General features: G+C 54.8%; 1 protein-coding gene across 4 annotated transcripts; it reads left to right on the top strand.

Annotated features, from left to right (window-relative positions):
* KIF12 (kinesin family member 12) lies at positions 1-7,910 on the top strand. Of its 4 annotated transcripts, XM_003911328.5 has the most exons (19): positions 1-308; positions 390-455; positions 546-624; positions 1,120-1,247; positions 1,359-1,434; positions 1,808-1,942; positions 2,116-2,251; positions 3,081-3,172; positions 3,349-3,505; positions 4,224-4,342; positions 4,430-4,534; positions 5,099-5,201; positions 5,283-5,373; positions 5,580-5,666; positions 6,067-6,157; positions 6,231-6,335; positions 6,916-7,016; positions 7,108-7,226; positions 7,552-7,910. In XM_003911328.5, exons 1-19 carry the CDS (start codon positions 283-285, stop codon positions 7,689-7,691), a joined length of 1,956 nt encoding a protein of 651 aa, XP_003911377.2. In that variant the 5' UTR covers positions 1-282; the 3' UTR covers positions 7,692-7,910. The 4 variants fall into 4 exon arrangements, with proteins under 4 accessions (XP_003911377.2, XP_017805106.1, XP_009186486.2 ...); XM_009188222.4 differs by having other exon boundaries at positions 4-455; positions 7,108-7,217; XM_017949618.3 differs by lacking the exons at positions 6,916-7,016; positions 7,108-7,226; positions 7,552-7,910 and adding an exon at positions 6,621-6,710 and having other exon boundaries at positions 6-455.
* Positions 7,911-15,730: the final 7,820 nt, after the last annotated feature.

The following is a 15,730-nucleotide window of genomic DNA, read 5'->3' as shown; positions in this document are numbered from 1 at the left end:
CTAGCCAAGAGCAAGGGATCCTCAGACTCCAGAACCCCCTAGCTAGGGGTCCCCTCGCTTGGGAGAGACTTTCTCCACCGCAGGGGTGAGGAAGGGTAAATCTTTAACGAGCCAGCCCTGGGCAGGCTGGAGCCTTTCCGGATGGATGGCTGCCTGGGATGGGGGATGGGGTGGGAATGCAAGAAGTGTGTAGACAGTCCCAGTGTTGTGGAGAAGGGAGGGTATTGGGGGGAGTAAATAAAGGAGACGCGGGCGGAGCTAACTGCGTGTGCAGAGCAGGACATGGAGGAACGCGGGTCACCGGACGGGTAAGCAGATCTTCAGAGAGGTTCGAGGAGTCCTGAGCAGCCGCTGGGTGCAGGTATGGTAACTCGCATTGCTGCCCACAGGGATCTCGCGCGAAGCCTGGAGCAAGGGCCAGAGGGGCCGGAAACGCCCATCCAGGTGGTGCTCAGGTGGGTATAAGTTGGCTAGGAGGCACCTGGGCGAGGCAGGGATCGATGAAGATATCAGGATGTACCATCTGCCCTTCTGTCGGACCCCAGGGTACGTCCCATGAGCGCGGCCGAGCTACGTCGAGGGCAGCAGAGCGTGCTGCACTGCTCAGGGACCCGGACTCTGCAGGTGAGGAACCCGTCTCTCTGTCTCCCCAACAAATCCCGGGGACGCCAGGTCCCTTCCCCCAGGCAACTTTGCCCTAGGCCCTACCCTCCTCCGGAGTGTTCCTCTCCCAGGTGCCCCACCCTCCCCAGAGTGCCCCTCCCTTCCAGGATGCCCAGCCCTCCGCCATGGTGCGCCGCGCCAACCCCTCCGAGTGCCCGGCCCCTTCTGAGGGCCCGCGCACCCAAGGTGCCCGCCCTCACCCAGAATGCCCCGCCCCTCCAGGGTGTCCCACCCTCCCCAGAATGCCCCGCCCCTACTGAGTGTCCCCCTTACCCCCAGTGCAGGGTGCTCGCCCACTGAGTGCCTCATCGAGGGTCCTACCCTCCTCCAGGGTGCCCCGCCCTCCTCCAGAGTGCTCTGCTCCTCCAGAGTGCCCCGCCCTCCAGGGTGCCCCGCCCCTCCAGGGTGCCCCGCCCTCCTCCAGAGATCTCCGCTTCTCCGCCCTACCCGCGCCAGGTGAGCCCTCCAGGCGGGGGTCCCGAAGTGGCGTTCCGTTTCGGTGCGGTGCTAGACGCGGCATGCACGCAGGAGGACGTGTTCCGGGCGTGCGGTGTGCGGCGCCTGGGGGAGCTGGCGCTGCGCGGGTGAGTGAAGCTTCGCCTCCGCTCCGCGCCGGGCCTGGCGGGGCCCCGACGCACCCCCAACCCCCACCCGGGGTAGCCGCCCGAGTCCAGCTACACCCTTGCCGCCCGCAGCTTCTCCTGCACTGTCTTCACCTTTGGCCAGACGGGCTCCGGGAAGACCTACACCCTGACTGGACCCACTCCCCAGGTGGGCGAGCGCCGGCGGAGCCCTCACGGGGCGGGGCTGAGTGGGCTGGAAACCCTGGAGAGTCGCAGGCGACGCAGACTCCCAGAGGAAAGGGACTGGGACGATGCAGCCTGACCCATTTGTTTGCAGACGAGGACGCTGAGGACCAAAGAGAAGGGACTTGCCCAATTTGGAGCATTTGGGCTTCAGCTTTGGCCCCTTCCTAGCTCTCAGTTTTCTCATCTGTAAAATGGAAGTGACAGTACCGACTATGAGTTAAATGAGCCATTGCTTGGGAACTTGGCACGTTTCCCGGCGCACGGTATCATACATGCGCTACAGAGGGTAGTCATTACTGTGGAGATGACGATGGCTCAGTTGGTTTTGCCCCCAGGGGGAGGGGGTGCCCGTACCCCCTAGCCTGGCTGGCATCATGCAGAGGACCTTCGCCTGGCTGTTAGACCGCGTGCAGCACCTGGGTGCCCCTGTCACCCTTCGCGCCTCTTATCTGGAGATCTACAATGAGCAGGTAAGGGAATGCGAGGAATAGAAAGACAGCCCATGAGGAAACGGAGCGCTTCTTTCCAGGGAGCCTGGATCAAAGGGCAGAAGGGGCGGTGGGGGACTCTGTTGTCAGTAAGATCTGGGGGTGGGTGGACTCGGAAAGATCCCCTTTCCTCACCCTCCTCCCTCCCCTCCCAGGTTCGGGACTTGCTGAGCCTGGGGTCTCCCCGGCCCCTCCCTGTTCGATGGAACAAGACTCAGGGCTTCTACGTGGAGCAGCTGCGGGTGGTGGAATTTAGGAGTCTGGAGGCCCTGATGGAACTTTTGCAAATGGGTGTGTGCTGACAGCGGGGAGTTTTGCGGGGAGGGGTGCCCATTCCTCAATTGTTCACTGAGTGTGGGCTTGGGACCCAGACTGCAGCTGCAGCTTCAGAAATGACTCCTGGGAGAGGTGGGGAAGGACCAGTAAACTACAATTCAAAGACATGGCCCAGGGTACCCCCTGCACCCACTGCCAACAAGGCCTGCAAATTCTGCCTTCCAAACTCCTTTCACGCTCTCTCTTTAGCCCAGGGCCTTGGCCTCAGCCAGGACTCATTCTTGCTCCCTGGTGGTCTCTGCACCTCAAGGCTCTCCCCTGCCAATCCATTCTACTCTATGCTGCAGACCCCATCTCTCTTTGCCTCCAGACCCTCCACCCTTCCAGGGCCCTGAGGATCAAGGTCATACCTCTTAGCTTAGCCTAAAGGCCGTTCCCTTTTAGCCTCATTCTTTTTTTAAAATCAAGTATTTGTTGGACACCACTCCTTTGGCAGGGACTGGAGATGCTAACTGTAGATTCTGGCCCCAGCACTGTGTCACACCTCTCAGCTGAAATTGCTGCCTCAGTTTCTCCCCCTTCTTTCACGAAGCAGTGGGAAAGATGTTTATAAAATGCAAATCTGACTGTCATTCTTCTGCTCAGTTTTCTCTATCCTCCATTCACCCATCTCTGCTGCAGCAGGACCCAGCATCCCATCGTTCCCTGAACAACACCCACTTTGTTGCCTCCCTGCCTTTGCATGAGGCTTGCTCCTCCACCAGGATTCCTTTGCTCCTTTTTCTTCGTTGGTGATGACCTGTTCTTCCTACCAGGTCCAGCTCCTGAGGTTTTTCCCTTCCAGGTCTCAGCCGTCGAAGGAGCTCAGCACACACCCTGAACCAGGCCTCCAGCCGAAGCCATGCCCTGCTCACCCTTTACATCAGCCATCAAACTGTGAGTGCCCCAGCCTGGGAAGGTGCTTGCCTAGGGCCACCAGCAAAAGTCTGTTTGGACATACAAACCAACTTGGGTGTGCATGGGGGGTACTAGTGGAAACCCTTGGCCCCATAACCTTGTGGCTTTGGTGGGGACAGTCCCTCCCAAGTCGCCATGAAGCTCTGACCCCTCAGGCCCAGCAGATGCCTCCTGTGGACCCCGGGGCACCCTGTGTTGGTGGGAAGCTGTGCTTTGTGGACCTGGCAGGCAGCGAGAAGGTTGCAGCCACGGGATCCCGTGGGGAGCTGATGCTTGAGGCCAACAGCATAAACCGAAGCCTGCTGGCCCTGGGTGAGACCTGGGGACCAGCAGTGTGATTTCCTGTCTCTCCTCTGCACCTGGCTCACAGCTGTCCACAATAGGGGATACCAGAGGAGTTGTAGTGCATAGAAGAGGGTTAAAGAGCTGCGATCCAGGAACCAGAGGCCTCATTCTGGCTCCAGCTCTGCTGTTGACTTCTCCCTTCGTAAAACACTGCTTATGAATCTATAAACTCTAACGGTGTATGAAGTTACATGCTAATTTGGGAAATAGAACCACTCAACTGCAGAAGATGAGCCCTCAGAGACATTTGGCATATCCCTTGTGCAGCTGGGAAGACTGAGGCCCAGTAAAGGGAAGGGACTTGACCTTTCTCCCCATCCCCACCCCAGGATAGCGAACCTGGAGATCCTCAGGGACTGGGCCCTCAGGATTCCTCTGTGGCATGCATGCGCGATGCCCACGAAACTCCTTTGTGTTCAATCCATTTGTTAGAAGTTTCCTGCTGAGTGCCTGAGTACCAGGCCCTTTGCTGGGCACTGAGGGTCAGGGTATACAGAGCCTTCTCTGCCCTCGAAGAGTCCCAGTCTGGCGGTGGGGACCAATCTGACTGAGTCATGAGATCATGTGGAAAGATGGGTTTTTAGGGCAACGCAGGCCTGGGTGGAGAGCCCAGCTCTGCAGCCTCCCAGCCTGATGGCCCTGGGCAAGCAATGTAACCTTCCCGACTCTTGATGTCTCTCCCCAGGTCACTGCATCTCCCTGCTGCTGGACCCACAGCGGAAGCAGAGCCACATCCCTTTCCGGGACAGCAAGCTCACCAAGTTGCTGGCAGACTCACTGGGAGGGCGTGGGGTCACCCTCATGGTACTTAAGCGGGGCCTGGCAGGGAGGGTTGGGTCTTGAGGAGGGGGCCCCCCAGAGAGGAGCACTCAGTGGGAGTGCACTCCCCAGGTGGCCTGCGTGTCCCCCTCAGCCCAGTGCCTTCCTGAGACTCTCAGCACCCTGCGATATGCAAGCCGAGCTCAGCGGGTCACCACCCGGCCGCAGGCCCCCAAGGTGAGTATAGGCAGGCACAGGCTGAGGGACAGGCGTGGAGATGCTGGGGGATCAGGCAGGAGTTGGAGCCTGAGTCCCTTGATTGAGGTCTCGGGCTGGGTCAAAGCTGAGATTAGGATTGGAATCCTGGAAATGGTGTCGTGGCTGTGTAGGGTGAGGTCAGGGTCCCAGCCAGGGTCATGCCAGGTTTAGGGCAGGTCTAGGGTTGGAGTTTGAGTTGGAATCTGATTCAGGGTCTAGCTCAGTTGGTATCATGGTTAAGTGGGAATTGATCTGGGGTCTAATAAGGGGTCTTGTCTGGAATCATCTGGCCCAAGGTTTGGACAGAACTAAGTTTGGGATTGGACTCAGAGCTGAGTCCAGCTCAGAGTGGGGCCCTCCAGGACAGTGCAGTTAGGACAAGGTAACCCCTCCAGGCAGATGCAGCCTTGTGCCAAGATGCAAGGCTGACGAGTGAAGCATGGGCTGGATTTTAGGCCCCAGTTACTTCCCACACCTGGAAGTCCTTGTGCAGTGCACAACTTATGCAACCATAAAGGTGGCCCTGGGCCTCTTTCCCTACAGTCTCCTGTGGCAAAGCAGCCCCAGCGTTTGGAGACAGAGATGCTGCAGCTCCAGGAGGAGAACCGTCGCCTGCAATTCCAGCTGGACCAAATGGACTGCAAGGGTATGAGCTCCCTGGAGGCAGAGTAGGATGGGGATAGGGTCTGGGGCTGCTGTGGATCCACCACCTCCTGCTTCCCTGCAGCGTCAGGGCTCAGTGGGGCCCGGGTGGCCTGGGCCCAGCGGAACCTGTACGGGATGCTACAGGAGTTCATGCTGGAGAATGAGAGGCTCAGGTAGGGTCCAGCCCACAGCCAGAGGGATGCTGCCCCCCACCTATCACTGTTAAGCTGCTTCTGCCAAGCTGCCCCCTCTCCCTGTCCCTGGCTCCCCTATGTCCCACCTGCTTCCTGAGCTGGTGCTATGCTGCAATGAAGAGGAGCTGACTGATGCCCCCTCAAGCCCCATTTCCTACCCCTTTCTGGCTTGTGCTCTACCCTAGGAAAGAAAAGAGCCAGCTGCAGAATAGCCAAGACCTGGCCCGGAATGAGCAGCGCATCCTGGCCCAGCAGGTCCATGCACTAGAGAGGTAAGCAGAGCCACCAACTTGGAGCCAGGCCTCCGGACAGAGGGCAGCTGGAAAAAGGGATGAAATGCTTGAGGCTTAATGAAATGCTTGAGGCTGGCCTCTGGATTCAGACCAACTAGGTTCAGTTTCCAGCTCTGCCACCGACTAGCTGTGTCACCTGGGGCAAGTCATTTAACTTCTCACTGCCTGGGTTTCCTCTTCTGTAAAATGGGGGTCATCATCATGCTTACTTTATAGGCTTGTTTTAAAGATCAGAGAGAATGAGTTAACATGTAAAACCTTGAGAACAGGGCCTGGTACCTGGTACGGGATCCAGGAGTATTAGCTGGGAAGGGAATTTGAAAGCCAGCTTGGTGGTAGGGTTGGAGGCTGCAGGCATAGACCCTACCGTTCTTTTTAGGCGCCTCCTTTCTGCCAGCTACCGTCACCAGCAGGGCCCTGGCCTGACCCCACCGTGTCCCTGTTTGATGGCCCCAGCTCCCCCTTGCCACGTGAGTCTCACTGCCCAGCCTGGAGGGGTGACAAGTAGGGACATCATGGAGCCTCTGACGCAGCCTTTTGCAGGCACTGCCACCCGTCTACTCCTGCCCCTGCTGCCACATCTGCCCACTGTGTCGAGTGCCCCTGGCCCACTGGGCCTGCCTGCCAAGGGAGCGCCACCTGCCCCAGGTAGGAAAGGCCAAGGTGGGAGTGAGGGAAGGCTGGGAGAACCGGAGCCCTTGATCTAGGAGTCATCAGTCCAGAGCCCCAGGGATTCCAGGGCTCCATGCTAAATCATGGGGAGTGAATGGCTGGCTTAGGGCTCCCTCTGCCTGGGTTTAAAATAGCTGTTTACCCTCCCTCCTCTCCACCCTGCCCTCTTTTAGGAATTCATCCTGTCATTCACTTATTCAATCACTCACATATTTACTCACTTATGGATGTACTGAATTGTACATTCACTCACTCCTTCAGTAACTCCCCAAGCTCCTTGCTTTCTACCAACCTCTCTTCTGGGCTCTGAGGATTCGGAAATAGACCAGACATGGTTCCTGCTCTCAGGAGGCTTCTAGTCTCAGGAGAGGTTGGGAGAAGAACCACCTGCTGCACACAGAAGAAGGCGACCAGGACCCCACCCCTTTATGCCATCCTGACATTCTTGGTACCTTGTGGGATAGGCATAGCGGGGTTTCATGGCTAGCACCAGGTAAGTGGGACACAGAGAGGCAGGACTGAGGTCACCCAGAGTGGGCTCTGGTCTTTCCTGCAGGTGTTGGACCCTGAGGCCTCAGGTGGCAGGCCCCCATCTGCCCGACCCCCACCCTGGGCACCCCCATGCAGCCCTGGCTCTGCCAAGTGCCCAAGAGAGAGGTGGGTCCCTCCCTGGGACACTGAGGTCAGAGGGGGGTGGTCTGGGGAACTCAAAGGCTCACCTCCCATCTCCCAACTCACCCTGGCCCAGGAGTCACAGTGACTGGACTCAGACTCGAGTCCTGGCAGAGATGTTGATGGAGGAGGAGGTGGTACCTTCTGCACCCCCCATGCCCGTGAGGCCCCCAAAGACATCACCAGGTCTGAGAGGTGAAGAAGGGAGAGAGGGAGGGGCCCCTAATGTTCTCTGTGATCTTGGGGTAGAACCCACCCTCTCCAGGCCTCATCTCTGAAATGGGGTGGGTATTGAGAAGTGGCTTCTAAGATCTTTCTACTTCCAAACTTGGAATTCTCTTTTTAGGAGCACCTGCATGCCCAGATGTATGCTGGAGCCCGTGGTGTATGGGAGTGGGGTGGGGGGAAGGGTGGAGGGCACCTACCCCCTGAGGCTTCTCTAGAGGATGTTGGGACCCAGATGGACCTGGGCGAGGAGGGGCCCAGGAGAGGGCAGGCCTTGAGTCTCACTGCTCCTTAGGTGGGGCCGGGGTTCCAAACCTGGCCCAGAGACTGGAGGCCCTCAGAGACCAGATTGGCAGCTCCCTGCGACGTGGCCGCAGCCAGCCACCCTGCAGTGAGGGTGCACGGAGCCCAGGCCAAGTCCTCTCTCCCCGTTGAAGGCCAAATGGGAACCCAGGAGACTGCTGTGTGACCTCAGACTGGGCTCTGTGCTCTTGGGCCTCAGTCTCCCCATCTGCCAAATGGAGACAGCAGCTACTCCACCTGAAGCTGGGCTGGGGCGGGGCCTGGGGGTGCTATTTAGGGGAGCAAGGGGATTCAGGAGAAACCAGGCAGCAGGGGATGAAGTACATGAATAAAGAGAGGCATCAGCTCCAAGTCTGGTCGGTTCTGTCCTCTGGGATTGTCAGTCACTTCCCCGTGGGGAGTTAGAGAGAGGAAGGGCTAGGACTCTTGGCACAAATGTGTGTCCCCTTCCAGTCTGGAATATCCCAAGCTCCCATCTCCTTTCATGTATTTTTTTTTTGAGACGGAGTCTAGCTTTGTTGCCAGGCTGGAGTGCAGTGACACGATCTCAGCTCACTGCAACCTCCGCCTCCCAGGTTCAAGCGATTCTGCTGCCTCAGCCTCTCGAGTAGCTGGGATTACAGACACGTGCCACCACGCCCAGCTAATTTTTGTATTTTGTTTTTGTTGTTGTTGTTAGAGATAGGGTTTCACTATGTTACCCAGGATGGTCTCGATCTCCTGACCTCATGATCTGCCTGCCTCAGCCTCCTAAAGTGCTGGCATTACAGGTGTGAGCCACCGCGCCCGGCCTCCTTTCATGTATTATACAAGTTTTGATTAAGCAACTGCTACATGCCATTGGGTAGGTGGGGGGCAATTGAATGGCAAGCATCTCCATGAAGGAGGCGTGAGGGAAACTGATTTGGCCTGGCGCACAGGGAGATGGGTGGTCAAAGGGCTCACTCTGTGTCACCGTGGGTCCTGGTGCTGGTGGGGATCAGGAGGCCTGGCTTCTTGTGCCATAGATCTGCGCTGGGACTCTGGGCAAGCCCTGTTCCCTCTCTGGACACTCTGATTTTCAGTCAATTAAGTGGGGGACACAGCTTCCTTCCCATTGAGTTCTAGTGAGGGTCAAGGCTGTGAGCAATATCTGATTCATGGCATTAATGCCCTGTAAAATGCTGTATTCGTTTGTTCTCAGCCCTGCTGTAAAGAACTACCTGAGGCTGGGTCATTGATGAAGAAACGCGATTTGACTCACAGCTCTGCAGGCTGTACAGGAAGCATGACTGGGAGGCCTCAGGAAACTTATCATGGCAGAAGGGCGAAGGGGAAGCAAGCACATCTTACCATGGTGGAGCAGGAGAGAGAGAGAATGAAGGGAGAAGTGCTACACACTTTCAAACAACCAGATCTCGTGAGGACTCACTGTCATAACAGCAAGGGGGAAATCTGCCCCCATGATCCAATCACCTCCCACCAGGTCCCTCCCCCAATATTAGATATTATAATTCAACATGAGATTTGGGTGGGGGCACAGAGCCAAACCATATACAGTGGGTCTGTGGTTACGGAGAAGTCCAGGTATGACATGAGGAATTGTGGGGAAGAGAGAGAGGGCCCATTATAGAAAGAGCTATGAGGCTAACCTAACTCTCCTGCTTACCGTTAGGGAAACAGACCCACATGGTTCCTTCATTTGTTCATTCATTCATTCAACAAACAACACTGATGGCTGGGTGCCTGTAATCCCAACACTTTGGGAGGCCAAGGTAGGAGGATTGCTTGAGCCCAGGGGTTTGGGACCAGGCTGGGCAACATAGTAAGACCCTATCTCTACAAAAAATAAAAAATCAGCTGGGCATGGCGGCACACACCTATAGTCCCAGCTACTCAGGGGGCTGAGGCAGGAGATCACTTGAAAACAAGTGGCTGAGACTGCAGTGAGCCATGATCATACCACTGCACTCCAGCCTTGAAAAACAACAAAGCAGGCCGGGCGTGGTGGCTCAAGCCTGTAATCCCAGCACTTTGGGAGGCCGAGGCGGGCAGATCATGAGGTCACGAGATTGAGACCATCCTGGCTAACATGGTGAAACCCCGTCTCTACTAAAAAATACAAAAAAACTAGCCGGGCGAGGTAGCGGGCGCCTGTAGTCCCAGCTACTCGGGAGGCTGAGGCAGGAGAATGGCGTGAACCCAGGAGGCGGAGCTTGCAGTGAGCTGAGATCCGGCCACTGCACTCCAGCCTGGGCTACAGAGTGAGACTCTGTCTCAAAAAAAAAAAAAGAAAAACAACAAAGCAAAACACCGCTGGCATCAACTGCAAATCAAGCCATAAGGTGACAAGACAAACAAGGACCAAGGTGGCTTTTCCAGGGAGCTCACAGTGTGCTGGGGGACAGACAGACATTTACCACCTCACATGGGCTGGGGGAAGCCCAAGAGACTGTGGAGGCACAAAGGAAAGTCACTTGATCAGTGACCATTGAGGGGGTCAGGGAAGGTTTCCCAAGGAGGCCATGACTAAGGCTTGGAGGGTGGACATTTGGTTCAAGGGAAGGTGGAGGGGCTGTGGATGCAAAGGTTACAGACCTCTGAGGTTCCAAAGGTGGTCAGTGCCAGGAAGTGCAGGGCCTTCCAGGCCACAACCAGAGTTTGGGCTTGTGCCAAGGGCAGAGGGGAGCCATGGAAGGGTCTTGAGGCATCACCAGCCTAAATTTGTATTTAGGTCACGCTGGCCACCTGTGGGAGGTAGCCTGACTGGAGACGGGGTACTATAAAGAGACCAACACAGAGGAGATGAGACACCTCAGCCAGTAGTAGCTAAGCTGGACCTCGGGCTGGGCATCCCCTCAGACCCATGACCTGGACTTAGGCAAGGTCCGGGCAGGACGGCCTTAGCCACAGGCTTGGGGAGCCCTTGGGAGGCAGCAGGCTGAGACCAGAGGTCCAGCCAGGGAGCAGCTGGGGTTGCTGGAGGGAGGTCACAGCCACCACCTGGAACAGAACTCAGACTGGCCACTTGTGCTCCTCAGACTGGCCACTGTGCTCCTCAGACCTGGCCTGAGGAAATCAGGATCGCTTTACCCCAGTGCAGGACCAAGCAAAGAAAGACTCAGTGCTCTCCCACCCATCATTCTGGAAACTAGCTTTGGGAATGTACCCCCTTTTTCCTAGCGGAGTGGGGACCCAGAGATAAGAGCAAGCTGTCTCAAGGATACTTGAGTGTGCTGTGTGACTTGGGGCAGGCTGCTGGGCCTCTCTGGGTCTCCCCCACTGCAGGCCCTTGGCTCCTGAGTCTATGCAGGGCTGGTCCCTGAAGCTGGGACTGGTGGAGTCCATTTGGGTTGGAGCCCCCGTGGCCAGGAATTGGTAGGCAACACTTGTGACTGGGCATTAGAGGTTTTCTACAGTGGTGGCTTCCTGGAAGGCCAGAATCTGTGGAGGCAGAGCCCAGGGACAGAAGGTGACAGCCAGATACCACAGGCAGCCGGACCAGGCAGAGCAGGCTGTGGTTCAGCCCACAGATGGAACCACCCAAGCTCAAACCCAAGAGTGATCCTGGGCTAGTGACTCAACTGCTCTGAGCCCAAGTCACTTATCCCCAGAAGGAACACAATAGCAGTACTTCTTTACAAAACTGTCTTGCGAATGAAATTCCCTGACATGTGGAAAGAGTGGAGCATGTAACTTTGCCAGTTGCAGACAGTTTCGCCAAAAGCAACCTTTAGTCAACATGGCAATTTGATGGAATTGATGATCAGGTTAAAAAAAATTCATTCAATATATATTGACAGAACTGTTTAGAACAGAGCCTGGCATGTGGTTAGTGCTAAATACATGCTAGTTGCCTTTGCTGTCATTATTACTCATGGATGCTTTCAGTGCAAACATTCTATAAGAACCTGCTTTCTGTGGGCTAGCGCTGAATAAAGCGTAGGACTTTTACCCTCATGGAACATAGACAACAAACAAGAAAGAGGGCAAAATACGTGGCATGTCAGATGGTGATAAATGCTATGGAGTAAAATAGAGCAGGAGAGTGGAGCTCTGTCGGGACAGGGGTGCGGTCCTAAGCAGGGAGTTCCGTTGGAGGTGATGTTTGTACAGAGACCTGAACAGGGAGGTTGAGCCTGATGAGTGCCCTAAAGCCTTTATTTTCTAATATTGGTAATTTCGATGCCACGTTAGCTTGGGTGGCTCTGCAAGTTTGTGCCTGGGCTCCTCCCCACTCCCCAGAACCCTTATCTCACTGCATTGTGGGCCTGCTTGCTGGGAGGTCCTCAGCCCCAGGCAGGGGAGGCCCTGGCACCAAGCGTGAGAGTGTGAGAGCTTTCCTTAATCGCCTTGGGAGGATGGAGGGGGACCACCCAGGGGGACCCTGGCCTCACTGGTTCATTCATGTTTGGACGATTCCTGCTGGAGCCAGCCACGATTTTCCAGTTTCCTGGTTCCAGTTCACACTCCAGCTCAGCAAAACTCCACATCCTTTTCCAGAAAGAGACATAGGACTCAAGGAGACTGGCCTTCACTACCCTTGTCTCATAAGTCATGCATCCATCTCTCAGTCAGTGACATAGTTTGGCTGTGTCCCCACCCAAATCTCATCTTGAATCGTAGCTCCCATAATTTCTATGTATTGTGGGAGGGACCCGGTGGGAGGAAATTGAATCATGGGGCTAGGTTTTCCCGTGTTGTTCTTGTGATAGTGAATAAGTCTCACAAGATCTGATGGTTTTATAAAGGGCAGGTTCCCTGCACATGCTCTCTTGCCTGTCACCACATAAGATGGGACTTTGCTCCTCATTCACCTTCTGCCATGATTGTGAGACCTCCCCAGTCATGTGGAACTGTGAGTCCATTAAACCTCTTTTTCTTTATAAATCACTCAGTCTTGGGTATGTCTTTATTAGCAGCATGAGAACAGACGAATACAGTCAGCATCCTCCCTCTAGAACTGCCATAGTTCTAGGATCCCTAAACCCTGGGGGAATTCCACAGGATCCCAGTAATGTATCAAGACCCTTCCAATTCACTTGGTGCTTATCGAGAACTTGTGGACTCAGAAGAACACTTCTTAAGCCCTGCAAGCTACAGGCCTTCTGCAGATTGCTAGAAGTAGGGGGCAGTTCTCTGGACCCCGAAACATGGTAGTCGTTCTCAAGAACTGTCAAAAGAAGGTCTCCACTACTTCAGAACATTAGAATTGGGGGAAGCTCTTGGAAATCCTGAGACACTACAGAAATTTTCCAGGATTCCAAACCCCTAGAAGATCTTTCTGAAATGTTAAAACACTGTAGACAAGTTGACAGGGATTCTCTGGAATCTTTGGTATGGGATGTAGTGGGAAGGACATTCACCAGAGTTCTTTTTGTATCGGAGTTCAGCTTCTGTCAGCTTCAGGCTGGGAGTGCAGTGGCCGGATCTCAGCTCACTGCAAAGCTCCACTCCCGGTTCACGCCATTCTCCGCCTCAGCCTCCCGAAAGCAGCTGGGACTACAGTCAGCCACCTCGCCTGCCATTTACCAGAGACGGGTTTCACCGCATAGCTGTGGGATGGTCTCGATCTCCTGACCTCGTGATCCGCCCATCTGGGCCTCCCAAAGTGCTGGGATTACAGGCTTGAGCCACCGCGCCCGGCCTATTCACCAGAGTTCTGAAGGCCATCCATGGGTTTCTAGAATGCTGGCTGCCCAGATCCTTGGTTGAATTTTCCAGATCCTTGGGGATCCCAACTCTTAGCCCCTTTTCATTGCACAATGAGGAGCATGGCAGAAAGCGTTGCAGTTGGATGGCACAAGCTTCTGGAAGAGCACTCCTGTGGACACTTGTACTTAAAAGGTTATGAGGTCTTGTCTGGGGGGCCAACTCCCAGATAGACCCCAAAACTGGGAGTCATTGTGAGAGTTTGTGAAGACCCTCCTGCCAAGAACATCTTGCTCCTTCAGCCACACCAGCTTTCTCTCAGCATCCCAAATGGGCCTGCCTTCCCTCCCTCAAGGTCTTTCTTCTCTTCGCCTAATGACACATTTGCTCCAAATTCATATTCATTTCCAGCCCCTTCATGATAGGATTCAGCCCCTTCACGGCATATTCTTGTCCTCTTCAATGTCCTTTTTCCATTTCTATCTTCTTGTTTAGCTTCCAGCGGCTCATCTTCCTGTATTTTAGGCAAACAAGCATGGCAGCGCAGGTTGGGCAAGTAGGGGCAGTCTTGTTTTGAACCACAGACTGGAAGCTACTGGAACTCGTATATGGGTTAGTGCTGGGGTTGGAGACCAGGACTGGAATCTGGAGACCTGGGTTCAAAGCCTGCCTTGGCACAGTCCTCCTGTGTATGTCAGACAAGTCCCTGGCTATCACTGGCATCTGCATGGGCTGGCAAAGACCTTTGAGAGGACTTTTTTGAAAGTTGGGCAGACGTGTCTTTCTCAAGAAACTTCATCCAGTGTGTGGCTCCCCTGCTTATCACATGTTTACTAAGCCCCCACTTGAAAGCCAGGCCGCCTCTGCTGGATACAAGTGACACCAACCTGACCCTGGGCCAGCGACCTCTTCTCAAGAAGCTTCCAACCAAGTGGGGGAAAGGACAAGCAAAGCGACAATCAGGAGGCAAAGGGATAAATAATAGCAATTAGCAAATTTATCTGGTGCTAGGCACTGCTCCCAGCGCTTGCCGTGTGTTACCTCGCTCATTTCTCACAACTCTGAGAAGTAGGTACTGTCAGTATTCTCATGTTGCAGTGAGGAAACCAAGGCAGGAAGGGGCTCAGAACTTGCCCAAGGTCACGCAGCCAGTAGGTGGCAGAAACAGGATTTGAACCTGGCTGGCCTTAACCACCAAGCCAGGTGCCACCCAGTGGGACCACAGAGGAAGTACAGGTAGAGGATCAGCTTCTATCCAACTTAGGAACCCCTGAGGACAGTTGGGGTGCTTTCCTGGAGACATTGTTCTCCACCAAAGCCCGGCACAATCCAGCAAGGCCAGACCACGCAGAGGCACTTTGATGAAGCAGAGGAAGGGACTTTCTAAACCTCCTCGCTGGTGGTGGATCCTTATCACCCTAACACCAAAGGGATTCTTTAAAAACCACCCAATGCCTGAGCTGGAATCTAGACAATTAGAAGTGCAGCCCTGCAGCCCAGCCTTTGTCCACGGGACAGGGCCCTGGGTGGACGCAGGACATCTCCGTGGTCTCCAGGCTACAGAACGTTGGGCAAACCCTCTCCCTTTCTCACCCTCTATCTGCCCAATATACCAGCTGTGGGAGGCTGGACAAAAGAGTGAATCTCTTTGAACCCCAGTTTCCTCCTCTGTAAAGTGGGGATAAAATTGGTTTACCCTATGAGGAGTTAATATATGCTCACAGCGGATGATGTGAGAACTAGAAGTGAATTCGTATAAACTGTTTAGAACAGAGCCTGGCACATGGCTAAATAAATGCTAGTTGTTATTGCTGTTATTACCAATGGATGCTTTCAGCGCAAGCATTCTATCATTTCTGTATTTGCGGGGGAGGAATTGTGTCAATTTCTGGACTCCCATTATTACAGACTCATGAACTTGTTGACATCCAGTTGGGCTGGCTCCTTCCTCCAGGGAGACCCTCCTAACACAGATTCTTCCAGGGAAAGAAGTGGAAAGAAGGACTTTGTCGCCCAAGGGCAAGAGCCAGGGAAGAGTTCCCACTGCCCTTCCAAGGCAACTGATTCAGAGAAATCCATTTGTCTTCACTGAAGAAAGGCCGGTGGGAATTTCCAGAGAGCTCAGCTTGCCTTGTGGTTTCAGGAAAGAACAATTTTAGTCCTTTCAGAGATGCTGGGTTGCATCAACTCGGGCAGCCAGGAGTTGGGGCAGGTCCCTGGAGGTCCTGCTTCAATGGACAATAAAATTGGCCTGCAACAAGCAGGAATATGCCTGTGTCCCCTTCCTGGACACAGACAAGGCCTTTGGAAGTTTATTCTTTAGTAACCATTTCCTCAGGGGTGCAAAAGGAGCTAGATCCTGGGCCACAAGCTTTGTCCCCAGAGCGCTCTGATCTCAAAGACAATCTGAGCTCCACATATGATAAGGGCAGGAGTGCTTCTCCAGGCTAAGCCACCCACTCCTGCAATCAGGAACCTGGATTGACAACATCTAAGGACACCCCTGACCCAGGGCCAGTGTTTATTATTGACTAAGGTCT

Source organism: Papio anubis, chromosome 13 (assembly GCF_008728515.1).
Source record: "Papio anubis isolate 15944 chromosome 13, Panubis1.0, whole genome shotgun sequence".
Classification (NCBI taxonomy): domain Eukaryota; kingdom Metazoa; phylum Chordata; class Mammalia; order Primates; family Cercopithecidae; genus Papio; species Papio anubis.
Note: the sequence above shows the minus strand (reverse complement) of the source record. Positions and strands in the feature narration are given on the sequence as shown.

What these genes read in the sequence shown, in the direction of transcription:
- KIF12 (XM_003911328.5), top strand. Translation starts at nt 283, where the DNA reads ATGGAGGAACGCGGGTCACCGGACGG. An exon ending in TTTACATCAGCCATCAAACT is followed by an intron (nt 3,173 to 3,348) that starts GTGAGTGCCCCA and finishes CTGACCCCTCAG; the next exon opens with GCCCAGCAGATGCCTCCTGT. An exon ending in CCCCAGCTCCCCCTTGCCAC is followed by an intron (nt 6,158 to 6,230) that starts GTGAGTCTCACT and finishes AGCCTTTTGCAG; the next exon opens with GCACTGCCACCCGTCTACTC.